Below are 13,290 nucleotides of genomic sequence, written 5' to 3'. Positions count from 1 at the left end.
CTAAGAATTTGTGATTGATTTCATATATAAATAATATTATTGTTTTCAACACAAATAGAGGCTGAACTGAATAAGATCTGATTATGAAGTGATTGGCTAATTGGAGCTAATATTAAAGCTACAGGTCAGAACCTTCTTTTTCTATAGAACATCCCTCCAAAGTATAAACACAATTTGTTGTGTTAGTTCATATCTCCCTTTGTCTTAAGATTCCCATGATGCTGTGCTGAGGTTCAACATAGCTCCCACCGATGGATTTGAGACTGATGTGGGATCAAAAACGACATTTCGCATACTAAATTCACAGGTAAATGTTAAAGTAACTTCCATGGTATTTACATATATGGCCTTATTTATAATGTAAAAAGTGGCCAAGGCACTGAACAAATTACTTTTAGGTGGTGATACTATGCCATTCTGGAATGTCACATTGCAGCCACCAACCACATGGATTTGTGTGGGAAAAACAGAGATGTCAAGCATAATAGGTGGATATGTGTATAACTGAACAATGCGGGATGTTTGGTGGCACATCTTCGCTAATTGAATCGGCCCCAGAGAATCCCTAAAGCTATTGAGAACAAAGTCATGATTTCTAACTGATAACAGTACCGTAAGAAAGCAAATATACTGTAAGCAGGATACATGGTATTCCTCTTCACTCTCCTTGATATATATGTGACAATAGCTTACATGAAGATGTCTAGTGACACCTACTGTGCTCAGTGTGCTGGCCACAAATATTTCTCACCTCTTCACCATTCTACTTTAAGAAGGTACTGTAGATCGTTTGAGCAGCAGTCATACCAAAAGCATTAACAATAGTGGAGATGATATCACTTCTGGGACAAGATTTGTCTGGGTAAAAATAAAAAGTGGCGTTCCCTATAAATAAGTGGATCTAGCTGCTTGCCCACAGCACTTCTAGCTGTTAGCCCACAGCACTTCACAGCTGTGTTTATAGTTAGGAGCACTTGACACAAACCACTCTCTTTTAGTAGTTGAAGTGAAAAGATGACATTTTAATTAGTTCAAAAGGAGATGGAGAAGAGATTTCTGCACAGGACTAATATTATATATAAGTAATAACAGTGCCAACAGTAGGGGGTTAAATAAAGTTATACACTAGATAACGCATCTGTTATGTTGGTTGTGGTCTCCAGAGGCAAAATCATTATTTATCCAAAAGGGTTTGTTTCCTGAAAGATGCAAAAAACAGAAGAGACTAACTGTCGGGATCACACTTTTTAAGAAAATGTGTCCCTTGAGAGGTCCTCAAAGGCTGCACTGTGAACCAGCCTAGAGCTGGTGAAACGCACGTTGGCGTGTAGTGCCCGGTCTTTGGAGATGGGACTGTATACTTTGCATCCTATACAGAACACACTTGGGTATCTTTCTAGCCTTTATTTTCTATAGGCACCCTCTCATTTTCTATAGCCACCCTCTCATAGGCACTGTTTGTCCCTGTAATGAATCTGTATCAGGGCAACATTGTAGCTAACATTATACAGACAGCAGAGGTGCCTCTCTAATTTCGTTCTCCTGCACAGGGACATAATCTCAGTGTTCTCTCAACCGCTGTCCTATCCATTTGTGGCAAATGGTTGGACAGCATAGACTCTTCTGTATATGAACTTTATATTGAGTTCTCTATCACACTCCATAGGGCATTTTCATTATCCTTAATGTTACAATTTCTACACTCCCCAGGGGTGCGGGAGAGAGAGCAGGGCAGAGAGAGAGGGAAGAGAGAGAAAATATGAATGAGATAGAGAAGGGAGTGAGAGAGAGGGGAAAAGAAAGAAAGAAGAGGTGAGAGTGAGAGGGGGTACAGGTGGCACTGTGTACCATGCTGTCCCCCTACCCCTGATACAAGCGTCACTCTGTGTGTCCTCCACTTCAGTACAAGCAGCACTGTGTACCTTGGGTAGTAGCAGGTCCCCCTTCTCATCAGCGCCAGCTCCAGCGTGTCCCCTCTTCTGGTTTTTGTGGGATTGTGACATTGGGCATTAGAGATGGGAAGGAAAAGGGAGAGGAGGGGCCAGATTGGCTGGACTCCTCCTCGCTAGTACAGTGCTGACAGTGCTGCTCATTGAACCATACTGCTGCAGGTCTCTCTTTAAAAAAACAAGTGTCAGAAACAACATGGGGGGTGGAACCGGCCCATGTCTGCGTTCCCTGAATCCGACAGTGTCTCCTGTCACCTCACCCGTAGCCTGCTCCCCCCAGCCACCTATACCTCACATACACGCACAGCCTTTTACCCCCACAGTCACCACACACACACACACACACACACACACACACACACACACACACACACACACACACACAGCCTGTTACCTCCCAAGTCACCACACACACAGCCTATTACATCCCAGTCACCACACACACACACACACACACACACACACACCCTATTACATTCACGTCACCACACACACATACATATACACACACACACACACACACACACACACACACACACACACACACAGCATAATACATCCTAGTCACCACACACATATACACACAGCCTGTTATATCCCAGTCACCACTCACTCACACACGCACACAGCCTATTACATCCCAGTCACCACACACACTCTCACAGCCTGTCCCCTTCAGTCACCACCCTCCTCACAAACCCATACATAAACGAATGCATACATATATCCCAAATGTTACCTCCAGGTCCCAACAGAGGGATGCAGGCAGGGTACAGGCCACACAGAGATGATCACCTGCAGCTGGGATTTTTTCAGCTTTAGAAGGGAAAGTTACCACTCTCCAAAAAAAACTTTCTTCTCAAAAAGGACAGTTTTTCGGAAGTGATAATTTTCTCATGGTGGCCTGATGAATCATGAATAAATTTGAGAGAATACAATGAGAATCGAAAAAGTAAAAAATCCCTTGGCACAATTTTTTCATGATGAATATGCCCCCATCTTACCACTCTGTCTGTAAAATTAGTATGACACTTCAGTGGGCAACACATAATCCTGCCTGTCTATCTGGGTAATACACTTGTACACCAGTGTTTTACATTTTATTTTTCTATCTTGTTTATACTGCATATTTTGATATGACCAAGTCTTTGAGAGGTCCTCTATGAGACTTGGTGATATTGTATGGATTATTGCTGATCAAATGTACAGGTACCTCATATTGGTTGCTGAATTGGATTCTTTTTGAAGGTATCCATTCCTGAAGTACTATTATCATAATTTAACCAACCAATCTGTACCACTCATCTGAGTAAACTCACAGGTACTCAATTCCAATTTTCTAGTCGGTGTTTCGAAAAACTTTCAGTAGGATTAGCACAATTCTATTGAAAGAAGCAAACATACTTACAGATTTAGCCATGCTCATCTTACTGCAATGTGGCATGTTGCATCACGGCATGTTGCATGGCGTGCCACGCTGTGACAACTCAGCGATTGCTGGCTGTGAATAGTCGCATTCTGGCACGCCATGCAGCAAGCCGTGTTGCAGCATGCTGCATCGCAGCAAATATGAGCATGGCTACATCTGCACCACTAGTGCATTGATGGGATCAGATGATGGGCTTGTTATAATGCAGCTCAAGTTTGGTGGCCGTGTGGGATGCCAGACGAACTCTGACTTTTTTTTAAAATCACAAGACAAAACCAAGCCTTGTGAATGACTGCCCCTTTAAAAAAAAAGCAGAGTTTGGATGGCATCCATCCCTCATGGCCACCGAACTCGGTCGGTATTACATCCAGCCCTACATCTGTACTAATCCCTCTAAAATACCTGTGGTTTAGGTATTTAATACCAGACGCTGAACATATCCCATTTAAGCATCTGCAGCGGGATGTAATGCCGCCCGAGTCCGGTGACTGTGTAGGATGCCGCCCGAACTCAGACTTTTTTTAAAGGGGATAATTACTTACAAGGCATGGTTTTGCCTTGTAAGTGACTGCCCCTTTAAAAAATGTGATGTCTAAATGAATGACTATGCTATGTTCATGTTTTACTATAAGCATCTAAAATCTTTTGAAAAATCTGACCAATATTTGTACTGCATATATTTAATATTTTCATCCAAAAAAAACAATGGCCCTCATTCCGAGTTGTTCGCTCGCAAGCTGCTTTTAGCAGCTTTGCACACACTAAGCCGCCACCTACTGGGAGTGAATCTTAGCTTAGCAAAATTGCGAACGAAAGATTCGCAATATTGTGAAAAGACTTCTCTGTGCAGTTTCTTTGTAGCTCGAGACCTACTCTTCCAGTGCGATCAGTTCAGTGCTTGTCGTTCCTGGTTTGACGTCACAAACACACCCAGCGTTCGCCCAGACACTCCTCCGTTTCTCCAGCCACTCCCGCGTTTTTCCCAGAAACGGTAGCATTTTTTCAAACACACCCATAAAACGGCCTGTTTCCGCCCAGAAACACCCACTTCCTGTCAATCACATTATGATCACCAGAACGAAGAAAAAACCTTGTAATGCCGTGAGTAAAATACCTAACTGCATAGCAAATTTACTTGGCGCAGTCGCAGTGCGAACATTGCGCATGTGCAGTTAGTGGAAAATCGCTGCGATGCAAAGAAAATTACAGAGTGAACAACTCGGAATGACCACCAATATCCAAACTGACTGAGGTACTAATTCAGTCATCTGTGTTTAAGTATGCATATCCTTAAAACCTGGACTGGTAGGGTACCTTAAGGACCAAGCTTGGGAAACACTGCTATAGGTAATACATGAATCAACTTAACTATTGGGTCATTCCATGCTAAACCATCACAATAAAGTAAGGGGGACATTTACTAAGATGGGAGTTCTATATAACATGAGATGTTGCCAATAGCAACCTATCAAATTCCAGGTATTATCTTAAAGAAGGTGCTAGATAAATGAGAAGTCGAATCTGATTGGTTGCTATGGGCAACATCCCATCCCAAATAGAACTCCCATCTTAGTAAATTTACCCCTAAATTTTCTACCCGACTGTCTCAGATTTTCTTGAAATTTGGTAGGATGGTAGACACCATAACATTACTTTCATATGTAAAATGTTAGTTTTCAGTGGGTAAATTTACTAAGGTGGGAGTTCTGTTTAAGATGGGATGTTGCACATAACAACCAATCATTCTACTTCTCATTTATCTAGCACCTTCTGGAAGATAATACCTATAATCTGGTTGCTATGGGCAACATCTCATCTTAAATAGAACTCCCATCTTAGTAAATTTGCCCCACAGTGTTCATGCAACGGGGAAGAAAGTTCTGCCACAATTAGAAGAATTTTTTTTGTTGACCTTGAAAGCATACATGTTTGTCAGTGCTGTAACTAGACATTTTTGCGCTGCGTGCAATAAACACCATCGGCGCCCCCCTCCCAATATAAAAAAACAAGGCCAGTGTGTACTGTAGGCGTGCGTCAAAAATATAGGGGGGTGGCTTCATGGGGAAAGGGCATGGCCACAAAATAATACAAATTCATATTACGCTGTACAGTAGTCTCCCTTATTCAAATTATGCTGCACAGTAGCGTCACTTACACATAATACACCAGGTAGAGCCCCTATCACACATTACGGCAGGTAGATTCCCCCTTTTTACACCTCAGGCTGGCAGAATCCCCTTTTTACACATAAGACTGGCAGAGACCCCCTTTTTACACATCAGGCTGGCATAGTTCCCTTTTTACAAAAGGAGAGAGAAGACGGAAACATCTGCACTCTCCGGGGGGTATCAGCACTCTTCCTCCAGTGCTGAGGCTGGCCGAGTACTGTGCAGCTGCCGGGATTCTGGACTGTGTGGTAGAGATGAGCGGGTTCGGTTTCTTTGAATCCGAACCCGCACGAACTTCACTTTTTTTTTCACGGGTCCGAGCGACTCGGATCTTCCCGCCTTGCTCGGTTAACCCGAGCGCGCCCGAACGTCATCATGACGCTGTCGGATTCTCGCGAGACTCGGATTCTATATAAGGAGCCGCGCGTCGCCGCCATTTTCACACGTGCATTGAGATTGATAGGGAGAGGACGTGGCTGGCGTCCTCTCCATTAGAATAGATTAGAAGAGAGAGAGAGAGAGAGAGAGATTGTGCAGACAGAGTTTACCACAGTGACCAGTGCAGTTGTTGTTAAGTTAACTTTTATTTAATATATCCGTTCTCTGCTATATCCGTTCTCTGCCTGAAAAAAACGATACACAGCAGTCACACAGTGTGACTCAGTCTGTGTGCACTCAGCTCAGCCCAGTGTGCTGCACATCAATGTATAAAAGCTTATAATAATTGTGGGGGAGACTGGGGAGCACTGCAGGTTGTTATAGCAGGAGCCAGGAGTACATAATATTATATTAATTTAAAATTAAACAGTGCACACTTTTGCTGCAGGAGTGCCACTGCCAGTGTGACTAGTGGTGACCAGTGCCTGACCACCAGTATAGTAGTATATTGTTGTATACTATCTCTTTATCAACCAGTCTATATTAGCAGCAGACACAGTACAGTGCGGTAGTTCACGGCTGTGGCTACCTCTGTGTCGGCAGTCGGCACTCGGCAGGCAGTCCGTCCATCCATAATTGTATAATTATATACCACCTAACCGTGGTATTTTTTTTTCTTTCTTTATACCGTCGTCATAGTCATACTAGTTGTTACGAGTATACTACTATCTCTTTATCAACCAGTGTACAGTGCGGTAGTTCACGGCTGTGGCTACCTCTGTGTCGGCAGTCGGCAGGCAGTCCGTCCATCCATAATTGTATTATTATAATATATACCACCTAACCGTGGTTTTTTTTTCATTCTTTATACCGTCATAGTGTCATACTAGTTGTTACGAGTATACTACTATCTCTTTATCAACCAGTGTACAGTGCGGTAGTTCACGGCTGTGGCTACCTCTGTGTCGGCAGTCGGCAGGCAGTCCGTCCATCCATAATTGTATTATAATATATACCACCTAACCGTGGTTTTTTTTTCATTCTTTATACCGTCATAGTCAGTCATACTAGTTGTTACGAGTATACTACTATCTCTTTATCAACCAGTGTACAGTGCGGTAGTTCACGGCTGTGGCTACCTCTGTGTCGGCACTCGGCAGGCAGTCCGTCCATCCATAATTGTATTACAATATATACCACCTAACCGTGGTTTTTTTTATACCACCTAACCGTGGCAGTCCGTCCATAATTGTATACTAGTATCCAATCCATCCATCTCCATTGTTTACCTGAGGTGCCTTTTAGTTCTGCCTATAAAATATGGAGAACAAAAAAGTTGAGGTTCCAAAATTAGGGAAAGATCAAGATCCACTTCCACCTCGTGCTGAAGCTGCTGCCACTAGTCATGGCCGAGACGATGAAATGCCAGCAACGTCGTCTGCCAAGGCCGATGCCCAATGTCATAGTACAGAGCATGTCAAATCCAAAACACCAAATATCAGTAAAAAGCCTCTTTTTTTCTTTGCGTCATGTGCTGTTTGGGGAGGGTTTTTTGGAAGGGACATCCTGCGTGACACTGCAGTGCCTCTCCTAGATGGGCCCGGTGTTTGTGTCGGCCACTAGGCTCGCTAATCTTACTCACACAGCTACCTCATTGCGCCTCTTTTTTTCTTTGCGTCATGTGCTGTTTGGGGAGGGTTTTTTGGAAGGGACATCCTGCGTGACACTGCAGTGCCACTCCTAGATGGGCCCGGTGTTTGTGTCGGCCACTAGGGTCGCTTATCTTACTCACACAGCGACCTCGGTGCAAATTTTAGGACTAAAAATAATATTGTGAGGTGTGAGGTATTCAGAATAGACTGAAAATGAGTGTAAATTATGGTTTTTGAGGTTAATAATACTTTGGGATCAAAATGACCCCCAAATTCTATGATTTAAGCTGTTTTTTAGTGTTTTTGGAAAAAAACACCCGAATCCAAAACACACCCGAATCCGACAAAAATAATTCGGTGAGGTTTTGCCAAAACGCGTTCGAACCCAAAACACGGCCGCGGAACCGAACCCAAAACCAAAACACAAAACCCGAAAAATTTCAGGCGCTCATCTCTACTGTGTGGGTGGCAGCCGGCAGGACTCCTCCTCAGTGGCGGGGGCCCAGGCAGGCTGCAAGCTACAGAGTTGGGCCTGGCTGGTGCTTGTGGGCAAGTAGGCGTGCGGCCAAGTGTAGTACACCACACACTGTCACTCCCACCACCGAGTCCACTACCAGAATGCCGTGTGCGAAGACCTCGCGTCCGCACCAAAATTCTGGGAAGGTGGAAGGAGTGTACCGGAGAGGTGCACTGTATCGGAGAAGGACTGGGAGTTTCAAGTGGAATGCAGCGCTGCTCGGGCAGGCAAGGGGACAGCTCCAGAGCTGTCCTGCTTCTTCCTGCACAGCGGGGGACTCTCCATCACCAGCGATGCACTCAGGGGCTGGCTAGCAACTTTCAGACTGGGGGGCAGACTGAAGCAAGTGGACCAGCTTTTCACATGGATCACTTAAATTGCACTGGCCTGGGGGGCAGATGGCATCCTGCCCCCCTACCCAGCCAGCCCCTGGATGCGCTAGCTCCACAAGTGCACTGTGTGCAAGGCACACTCCGCACACACCTAGTTACGGGCCTGATGTTTGTAACCCTGTTGCATGAACACTGTGTATCACTGAGGGCTAAAATTCAGCATACTGTATGAAAGTCAGTTTATGTTGTCTATCATCCTACCAAATTTCAAGAAAATCTGAGACGGTCGGATTGGAAGCTGTGATGATTGGCATGCACTGACCCTATTCTTACTAACTTATTTTCATTTAATCTTTGTACTTTCCACAAAAACATCTATAAAAATAACTAGCTCTATTTGAATTTGTCCCATACAGGTGCAATTTGTCCCATACAGGTGCAATCTCAACTTATTGACAGATTATTTTATTTACTCTGACAGTGTATACTGGTGTATGGGTAGGTCCAATCTTAAATACCAACAAAATTCAAGCAGGGCTATAAAAATTGATTGGGGTCAAATAATTATAAATCATAATAATTTAATAAAATACATACAATATTTCTTAAAATCCAGCTATGCAATGGCACATATCTTTTCAATTGCTGAAGCTGCATAATGAAAATTGATAGATTTCAGCTTGCAATACTAGCAGACATATAAAATAATGGGCCTAATTCAGAACTGGTCGCTGCAGCAGCCTGAAGCCCTATGTCATGTGCACAAGCACAGCAGCCACACCGCGCATGCGCACACAGTGAGATGCGAATTGACAGCCAGAGGCGATCGCAGGGTGGTCAGGGGGGTGTCAGTGCCATTGGGATGGCACTGCAGTGGCGTTGTGAGGGGGGAGCAGACCGGACAATGCAGGCATGTCTGGACTGTTTGCGGGGCAGGCAGCGGTGGCTGCGTGATGTCACATGCAGATGCTGCCAGAGCCGTCTTAACAGCAGTGTAGGCCCCTGGGCACAGTAATGCACTGGGGCCCCTACCCATCCATCAGCAGTAGGAGTGGGGGGTGCTATTAGCGGCAGCTTTGATGTCCCGCGGGGGGTAGGGGAGTTCTAGCTTTCGCTCAGAATGTAGGACCTGGAGAAATAATTTCTGCTAATTACTCCTTTACTGCACAAATGGGACGGGAAGGAGAACCCTAAATTGTAGAAGGGGACACTGTGATGAATGAAGGGGCCTTGGTACATGACTTCCAGGGTGGTATGGGGTATTTAATACACAGGGGAGGGGTGGATAGTGGAGTGGGCTTAATATTCATCACTTTCCAGGGGTCAGGGCAGCTTGCTATCTCCAGTTCCTGGAAATAGATTTCTTAGCTGTAATGGGATTAAAAATAACTAGAGAGTCCCACCTTTCAGGAGGTACTGGGGAATTGGGGATCAGACTTCAGGAGCCAGAACAATCCACCAACAAAAATATAAAACTGCATATTAAGCGTGTGGAGCTGGAGCAGGGACCAGCTGCTTGAAGGCTGATATCTCTGGTTCTGAAAGGGGAGAGTGCCAGCTTTTGGAGTATGCCCTCAGAAAAACTCTAAGTCAGACAGAACCCGAGATATCTGGCTGGGAAGAACAATTAACAGGCTTGGATGGGGACCACTGCTTTGAAGTCGCATATCTCCGGTTCCCCAGGACTGATTTTCAAAAATCTGGTACCCATGGAAAGAGGGACCCTCAGCTATCAGCCTATGGCCCTTTTACTCCTGGGGCCCTTGGGCAAGAGCCCATTGAGCCCATACAAAAAGACGGCCCTGGATGCTGCGGTCAAAAACAGCTGGGCTGTGTAGTAGCTCCCTGGCGCATGTGTGGAGAGTCCAGAGTCATTGCTCTCATTGGGTGGCACCATCTTCCCAAAGATGTCACTGGGAAGATGGTGGTGGGGCCCTCTTCCCAGATGAAGGTGAGTATACTCTCGGGTGGGCGTGGGGGCAGTAATTAGTACCGTCTCCCCCATTCTTTGCTCCCGTGACCCCAGGAACAGTGAAGAAACAAATTGTATGTGTTACAGACTCTTGTTCACAATAAATCCTGTAAACTTGAGGGCCCTTAAATTTATTGCCAGAGATGGGGTAGAGTAAAGAAAGAGGAATAGCTTTGTTGAGCTACTATACAGCACCTTTTAATCTAGTAATGCTTAAATATCACCATCCATGCATGTTTTGTGGCCTTCCTCCCAGGACCATATCTGGACCAATCACAGTTTCCACTTATTTCGCAGTCGGATTTGTTGCATGCAGACCCGTAACGTTGTGAGGTCTAAAATAGCCTTAAGTCTATGGATTTATCAGTGACATGAGACTTTTTATTGTTTATCCTGTTTTCAGGTTGTTACTCTGCCTAACCATCATTTTCTGGATAACCCTATGTATAAGAAGGGAATATTGTTAATGTGGGATCCATTATCATATGAAACAGATATACATCAGGTAAGGGGACAACTTAGTTTGAAACTACTCATTTTGCATAGTTGGAGGTTATGTAATATCAACGGTGGTACTCAGTGAGGGTACCGACCTTGCTTCCTGTCAATCTTTTCTATCTTCTGTCTACAATAAATATAAATAGCTTACAGATGTTAAATAATGTATGCTTTGCCGCGCTTATGCATTAAGCTGCTCCAGATTTCTAGATTCTTTTGTGTGGTATGTGAGCGCTAGTGCATTATGTGCATGTGTCTATCTATCCCTAGCCTACCTTCCTTCCCTTGTGGCGCTGGTCACTCGTTTAACGGTCTTCCTCTCGGGCCGGCATCTCTCATGTTACCAGAAGTGCTCGTTGTTCGTCGGGAGGCTTGCCACCTAGCAACAGCTGGTGGGTTAGGTGCAAGCCTCCCTGACGAATCGCTGGAAAGGTATAGTGAAAGAAAACTTTCACTTACCTTTCCACAGCTAGGGGAGAGTGGGGTCAGAGCCGCGGGCAGCGGCCGCTCCGTGACCCGTTTGCACGCATCGCGCGCGTCACAGGAGCACGCGCGCATGCTGGGCACGTGAGCGCGCACCCTATAAGGCGCTAGGCCCCGCCCCCAGATTTGGATTTTACCTCAGCGCTGACAATGGAGGACACAGTGTCTGTATCAGCCACAGACACGCTGATTGTGTCCCCACAGCGCAGCAAGAGAGGCAGGCAGCCTTCTAGGAAGAGCCTAGACAAAGCTGCCGACACAACCTCCTCAGATGAGGATATCATATTTAAAAGTAGTGATGAGCGGGTTCGGTTCCTCGGAAACCGAACCTCCCCGAACTTCACCCATTTTACACGGGTCCGAGGCATACTCGGATTCTCCCGTATGGCTCGGTTAACCCGAGCGCGCCCGAACGTCATCATCCCGCTGTCGGATTCTCGCGAGATTCGGATTCTATATAAGCAGCCGCGCGTCGCCGCCATTTTCACTCGTGCATTGGAAATGTTAGGGAGAGGACGTGGCTGGCGTCCTCTCCGTTTATTAATGTTGATGCAAATATTTGTGCTTATTGCTTAATTGTGGGGACTGGGGAGCAGCTGTATTATATAGGAGGAGTACAGTGCAGAGTTTTGCTGATCAGTGACCACCAGTTTTATCCGTTCTCTGTCTGAAAAACGCTCCATATCTGTGCTCAGTGTGCTGCATATATCTGTGCTCACGCTGCTTTATTGTGGGGACTGGGGACCAGCAGTATTATATAGGAGGAGTACAGTGCAGAATTTTGCTGACCAGTGACCACCAGTATTATACGTTGTCTGCCTGAAAAATGCTCCATATCTGTGCTCAGTGTGCTGCATATATCTGTGCTCACGCTGCTTTATTGTGGGGACTGGGGACCACCAGTATATTATATAGGAGGAGTACAGTGCAGAATTTTGCTGACCAGTGACCACCAGTATTATACGTTGTCTGCCTGAAAAATGCTCCATATCTGTGCTCAGTGTGCTGCATATATCTGTGCTCACACTGCTTTATTGTGGGGACTGGGGACCAGCAGTATTATATAGGAGGAGTACAGTGCAGAGTTTTGCTGACCAGTGACCACCAGTATTTTATGTTGTCTGCCTGAAAAACGCTCCATATCTGTGCTCAGTGTGCTGCATATATCTGTGCTCACACTGCTTTATTGTGGGGACTGGGGACCAGCAGTATTATATAGGAGGAGTACAGTGCAGAGTTTTGCTGACAGTGACCACCAGTATATATAGCAGTACGGTACGGAAGGCCACTGCTCTACCTACCTCTGTGTCGTCAAGTATACTATCCATCTAGATTCTATACCTGTGGTGCATTTTAGTTTTGCAGTTTGCTGACAGTGACCACCAGTATATATAGCAGTACGGTATGGAAGGCCACTGCTCTACCTACCTCTGTGTCGTCAAGTATACTATCCATCTAGATTCTATACCTGTGGTGCATTTTAGTTTTGCAGTTTGCTGACAGTGACCACCAGTATATATAGCAGTATGGTACGGAAGGCCACTGCTCTACCTACCTCTGTGTCGTCAAGTATACTATCCATCTAGATTCTATACCTGTGGTGCATTTTAGTTTTGCAGTTTGCTGACAGTGACCACCAGTATATATAGCAGTACGGTAGGGAAGGCCACTGCTCTACCTACCTCTGTGTCGTCAAGTATACTATCCATCCATACCTGTGGTGCATTTCAGTTGTGCGCAGTATATATAGTAGTAGGCCATTGCTATTGATACTGGCATATAATTCCACACATTAAAAAATGGAGAACAAAAATGTGGAGGTTAAAATAGGGAAAGATCAAGATCCACTTTCACCTCGTGCTGAAGCTGCTGCCACTAGTCATCGATGAAATGCCATCAACGTCGTCTGTCA

General features: G+C 45.2%; 1 protein-coding gene across 6 annotated transcripts in view; it reads left to right on the top strand.

Annotated features, from left to right (window-relative positions):
• LOC134909155 (beta-galactoside alpha-2,6-sialyltransferase 1-like) overlaps positions 1-13,290 on the top strand; it is a 147,567-nt gene that overhangs the window by 39,708 nt on the left and 94,569 nt on the right. For 5 of the 6 annotated variants that reach the window (XR_010175857.1, XM_063915663.1, XM_063915662.1 and 2 more), the window contains exons 3-4: positions 210-307; positions 10,801-10,902. Coding sequence is in view for 5 of the 6 variants with exons in the window: in XM_063915663.1 (XP_063771733.1) it covers positions 210-307; positions 10,801-10,902 (200 nt within the window). In the remaining variant the exon portion in view is untranslated. The remainder of the gene's footprint in view (positions 1-209; positions 308-10,800; positions 10,903-13,290) is intronic. The other variant, XM_063915664.1, reaches the window with a different exon arrangement.

Source organism: Pseudophryne corroboree, chromosome 4, assembly GCF_028390025.1.
Source record: "Pseudophryne corroboree isolate aPseCor3 chromosome 4, aPseCor3.hap2, whole genome shotgun sequence".
NCBI lineage: Eukaryota > Metazoa > Chordata > Amphibia > Anura > Myobatrachidae > Pseudophryne > Pseudophryne corroboree.
Note: the sequence above shows the minus strand (reverse complement) of the source record. Positions and strands in the feature narration are given on the sequence as shown.